Below are 5,421 nucleotides of genomic sequence, written 5' to 3'. Positions count from 1 at the left end.
AATAGATGGTCCAAATTTTGACGGTCCAAAAGCGGAGATGTAAAATTTGGACCGCCAAAAAGTGCGTTTTGGAGCTCCAAAAAAAGGCCAACTCCAACAGATGGTCCAAATTCATGGTCCAAAAGAGCAACTCCAATAGATGGTCCAAATTCATGGTCCAAAACCGGCCAGCAGCCGCGCGGCTGCTGTTCAGCCGATGTCCAGCCACTGTACAGCCGCACATATTGCATAAAATATGTTTTAAAACAACATATAAAAAATTCATGTCCACAATATCAAATTATTACATAGTTCTTCAGATACAAGAGATGAAATGCAACACAAGTACAACATAGTTTTGCACAATACAACATAGTTTTGAACAAACAAATAATGAATTTATGCGGATCTTTCGCCATGCCATTTCCAATGCTCTTTCATCAAATCTTTCTGGAGTTGGTCATGCACATCGCTGTCTCTAATCTCGCTGTACACCTTCATGAAACGTCTGATGCGCTGTTCTTTTCGCATGGAGTTAACAGGAATGCCCATCAAGTGATAGAAGTTGTAATCTAAATCTTTTCCACGCTCGTTCTCAATGATCATGTTATGCATGATCACGCAAGCGGTCATGATGTACCAAAGGATCTTTTGATCCCAAAATCTAGCTGGTCCTCGTACAATAGCAAATTGGGATTGCAAAATCCCAAATGCCCTCTCAACATCTTTTCTAGCCGCCGCTTGTGCATTATGAAAGACAAGTTCTTTCTTACCTTGAGGTGTTGCAACCGGCTTGACGAATGTACTCCACCTCGGGTAGATCTCATCTGCAAGATAGTACCCATAGTTGTAGGTGCGGCCATTTGCTTCGAAGGTCATCGGTGGTGCTTCTCCATTTGCTAAGTTGGCAAAGAGAGGTGACCGGTCGAGCACGTTGATGTCGTTGCAAGAACCGGGCATACCAAAATATGCATGCCAAATCCATGTTTCATAATCAGCAACTGCCTCAAGAATGATAGTGGCATCCTTCCCACGACCCTTGAATTGTCCATGCCATGCTTTTGGACAATTCTTCCATTTTCAATGCATACAATCTACAGACCCGAGCATACCTGGAAACCCTCTAGCTTCGTTCATCTCCAAAAGCCTCTGAGTGTCCTGAGCATTGGGTGCTCTCAAGTACTGTGGACCGAACACTTCTACCATAGTTATTGCAAATTGCCTGACATAGAAGATAGAAGTGCTCTCTGCCATAGCCAAGTTGTCATCAATGTAATCTGCCGGAACACCATATGCCATAATGCGCAAAGCGGCAGTGACCTTCTGCTCAATGTTATGGCCAAGCAACCCCGCACAGTACCTTCTCTGCTCGAAGACTGGGTTATGCTGCTTCACTTGATTGCAAATGCGAAAGAACAAGTCCTTTGACATTCTGAAACGGCGTCGAAAGTAATTCTCCGAAAAGACAGGTGATGATGCAAAGTAGTTGCGCACCAACCGTTTGTGCGCATCAATCCGTTCTCTCCGAATGAATGCACGACCATAAACGGAACCACCGTGCTTCGGTTTCTTCCTCTTGTGCATGGCCACTAGCATAGCAATCTCCTCTTCTTCATGGAAATCAAATTCCTCGTCCGACGATGAATCATCCACGAAAGAGGAGTCAACCGAGCTCATCTACAATGCACACGACCACCGTCAAACATACTATCCAATCCCGAGTTAAATCATCAAGTTTTGTCATTTTTTTACCTTGAGGAATTCCGTCGAACACCTTGTGCGCGCGGTGGAGGAAGATGTCCGCCGGTTGGATTGGCTGCTGCTTACGGCTGCGGACGGCTCCGGACGGCGGCGGTGATAACAAAAGAGGTTGGAGGCCGGCCAAGAGGAGCTCGGCGGGCGGCAAAGACAAGTTCGGCAGCCGGGCGGAGGGATTGGTGTGGCGGTCGTCGTGCGGCCGGTGCAACGTCCGTGGAGAGGCTCACGGCCGACGGGAGCAGGTCGGCGGCAGCCCGAGACCCTGCGGAGGCCTACCGTGGCAGCCGGACCACCGGAGGGGCCGAATCCCGCGCCGGCTGCCTCCCGATTCGGCGGTGTCCGGGCGGCGGCGGGGAGGCGAGGGGGGCGGGGATGTGGGGTGGTGACGGCGGCGACGGTGAGGTTTTGGGCGGTCGCGGCGGCGGATTCCGGCCGGCGGGTCGCGGGCGGGCGGGAACGGAAATGAAGTCGCGGTTGGGCGTTCGCGGGCGGCGGCTGGTTTTGGACCAGATGCATCTCGTGATGTATATTTGCATCACGAGGTGTTGGATTTTACATCACGAGAAGACCGCGGTCTAATTTTTTTTGCATATGAACCGTGTGTTGGAGTAGCGTTTTTTGCTCTAGACGGTCCAAAAGTTAGGTATCTATAGGCAACAAAAGGGAAGCGACGGTGCGCGTGCGTGACGAACCGACGACCGCGAGGAGGCAGGGAGGAGGACGACGTGCGACGATCGATGGCGAGGACCACGACCATGCGCGGGGCGACGGTGTGCATGCTTCTGCTGCTGCTCGTCTCGACGGCCACGGCCACGGCGACGGAGAGCCCCCAGCGCCGGGACCTGGCGGAAGAGGGCACGAGCCCGTCGGCGGCGAGCCCGAGTGCCGACGGCGCCCCGGCCGACAAGGAACCCCCGGAAGGCCACCTCGGCTTCCGCGTCGTCACTGGCCTCATCGAGAAGTACGCATGCATTGCGCGCACTCTGCAAGTAACTATGGGCGGCGGGAACAGATAACGATCGTTGGTTTGGTTTGATTTGATTTGCAGGGCCACCGGCAAGAGCGCCCGTCTGGACCTGGAGCAAGAGGAGAACGTTCATTAGCCATTTTCGGTCCGTTTTGTTGTCGACAAGGAGCTGGCGGTGGATTGCAGCCGTCAACAAGAAGATGCGATCGCGCATTGTCTATTGTCTGCATGCTGTTTGACTGAATATCGTAATGTACTTCTGCCAAATGATAAAGATCTAGTCTGTCGCCGTATAAATAAAATAAATCCTCCTAGATAGTCTCTGTTGTAAGCGCCCCTGAAAAGGATCTGTTGTTTCCCTGTTGTTCACAATATTCCAAAGAGTGGTTTTCTCCATTTCCGAGAAAACACTTTAGCTATATGCAAGTCTCCCGATTTCTAAATTTGAGTAAGTCAATTTTTTGACCGTTGATTTTTTTTGTCAATATTCGTGTTCTTTATTTCCTTGTGTTGTTTCATGGCTTCTTAGACGGTCCAAATGTAAAAATACCTAACTTTTGGACCGTCTATTAGGCCACGCCGCTCGCCCCACCCAGCCCCGATCGCCACGCCGCTCGCTAGCCACCCGAACCCGCTCGATCGCCAAGCCGCTTCGCCAGTCGCCCGCATCGCCAAGCCGCCAGCCGCCCGATCGCCCGCTCGCCAACTCGCCTCGTCAGCCGCCGCTGCAACCCGCCCGACCCACACGCCGCTCCACGCGAAGCCCGTAACTCGCTCGATCGCCCGACGCCGCCAGCAGCCAGCCGCCTGCGCGCCTTCCGCCGACCGCCGCTGCCGTCGGACCTGCGATGGCGTCCACCGGCCCGTACGTCGCCGCCCCACCGCCGGCGTTCTCCGGCCAGTCCGTCGTCGCCCCGCCGCCGGCGCCGACTCTGCCCGTCGACCACTTGCTGTTGCGCGGGGCGTTCGACGCGCCCGTGTACGGGGCTCCCGCGTACTGGTGGGGCTCGTCAGCAGGCCAGCAGGTTTTTCCGGCGGGCCATCCGGCCTACCCGGCACCGCAGTCGCAGCCAGGGCTGCTTCCTATACCGTCTGGAGAGTACCCACCGCTACTGCCGAGCGGTGGCTACGGCCTCCCCATGGCGTCTCCGTCCCCCTCACCGGCCCTGCCGCCGGCGCCCTGGGACCCGGTGCTCCTTCCCGCATTGCATGCCGCTCCTACGCCGAACAACTACACCGAAGGTGATGATTGGTACATGGACACCGGGGCTACGGCTCACATGTTTGCTCATCCTGGTAATCTTGCCTCCTTCACTCCCGTCATCACCGACCGCCGCATCATTGTCGGCGACGGTTCCACACTCCCTATCACACATGTCGGGCACACTTCTTTTTCTTCTAATTCCATGCCTATTACTTTGTGTAACATACTTGTGTCACCTCATCTTATTAAGAATCTTGTTTCCGTTCCTCGTTTAACTTGTGAAAATCCTATTACTGTTGAATTTGACAAGCTTAGGTTTTGTGTCAAGGACGCTCGAACCAGGATAGTACTTCACCGATGTGACAGCCTCGACGAGCTCTATCCGGTGCATTCGCCGTCCACCTCCACCACCTCACCGGTTGCTCTCTCCGCCAGCGTCGATCTCTGGCACGCTCGTTTGGATCATCCCAACCCCGTCACACTTCGTCATATTCTTAGGAGTTTCAGTTTCAGTTGTCATAAGATAGAGGATCACACCTGTCATGCCTGTCGTGTCGGCAAACATGTTCGCCTCCGTTTAATAACTTCACCACCATAGCTTCTTTTCCTTTTCAGTTGATTCATAGCGATGTGTGGACGTCTCCGGTTCCTAGTAATTCGGGCTATTTATATTAGCTGGTTATCCTTGATGATTATTCTCATTATGTGTGGACTTGTCCTTTGCGCAGAAATTCGGATGCACTCTCCACGTTGACGGCTTTTTACTCCTATGCCAGCACGCAGTTTGGACGTCCCATCCTTGCTCTTCAGACTGACAATAGAAAAGAGTTCGACAACCTTGCTTTCCGCACTTTTCTGTCGCACCGCGGCACAGTTTTTCGTCTCACATGCCCGTATACTTTCCAGCAGAACGGTCGAGCCGAACGCGTCCTTCGCACTCTGAACGACTGCGTTTGCACGCTCATGTTCAATGCTAATGTGCCGCCTTGTTTCAGGCCGGACGCCCTCACCACTGCTTCTCTTCTCCTTAACCGTCGCCCTTGCCGCCCACGGTGGAACTATGTACCTCACCATCTTCTCTTCAGTACGCCCCATCTTATGATGGCTTGCGTATTTTCGGGTGCCTTTGCTATCCTAGCATTGCCGACTCCGCTCCTCACAAACTTGCACCTCGTTTTGTCGCTTGCATCTTCATCGGCTACCCCTCCAACTCTAAGGGATATCGGTGCTACGATCCTTTCTCCCGCCGCGTGTTCACTTCCCGGCATGTTTACTTTGATGAGCATGTGTTTCCGTTTCACCAGGTACCCCCGGCTGTTCCTCTCGCCACCGGTGACGCGGGCTACTCGACGCCTCTCCCAGGGCGCTCGCGCGCCTCTCTTGGCCCGCCCTGGCTTTGAGGCACGCCCCTGCATGCGGCGCCTCCTACAGCCGCGGCGCTGGCGCCCCCGGCGGTGGCGCCCGTGGCGCCCCCGGCACCCGTGGCCCCCCCTGTGGCCGGTCCAGTCACCCG

The 5,421-nt window shown here is 54.3% G+C and overlaps 1 protein-coding gene across 1 annotated transcript; it reads left to right on the top strand.

The window, feature by feature from the left end:
• The first annotated feature begins 2,381 nt into the window (after nucleotides 1-2,381).
• On the top strand, nucleotides 2,382-3,132 carry LOC123126095 (uncharacterized). Its single transcript, XM_044546497.1, has 2 exons — nucleotides 2,382-2,698; nucleotides 2,786-3,132. Exons 1-2 carry the CDS (start codon nucleotides 2,475-2,477, stop codon nucleotides 2,838-2,840), a joined length of 279 nt encoding a protein of 92 aa, XP_044402432.1. The 5' UTR covers nucleotides 2,382-2,474; the 3' UTR covers nucleotides 2,841-3,132.
• The last annotated feature ends 2,289 nt before the right edge of the window (nucleotides 3,133-5,421 follow it).

The sequence above is a fragment of the Triticum aestivum genome, chromosome 5D, assembly GCF_018294505.1.
Source record: "Triticum aestivum cultivar Chinese Spring chromosome 5D, IWGSC CS RefSeq v2.1, whole genome shotgun sequence".
Lineage (NCBI taxonomy): Eukaryota > Viridiplantae > Streptophyta > Magnoliopsida > Poales > Poaceae > Triticum > Triticum aestivum.
The sequence above is the reverse complement of the archived record's forward strand: the minus strand, read 5'-3'. Positions and strand labels throughout refer to the sequence as shown.

Excerpts from the sequence above, each read along its gene's own strand:
- LOC123126095 (XM_044546497.1), top strand. The coding sequence starts at position 2,475 with ATGGCGAGGACCACGACCATGCGCGGGGCGACGGTGTGCATGCTTCTG. Across the intron at positions 2,699-2,785 it reads GTCACTGGCCTCATCGAGAA|GGCCACCGGCAAGAGCGCCC; the intron begins GTACGCATGCAT and ends TTTGATTTGCAG.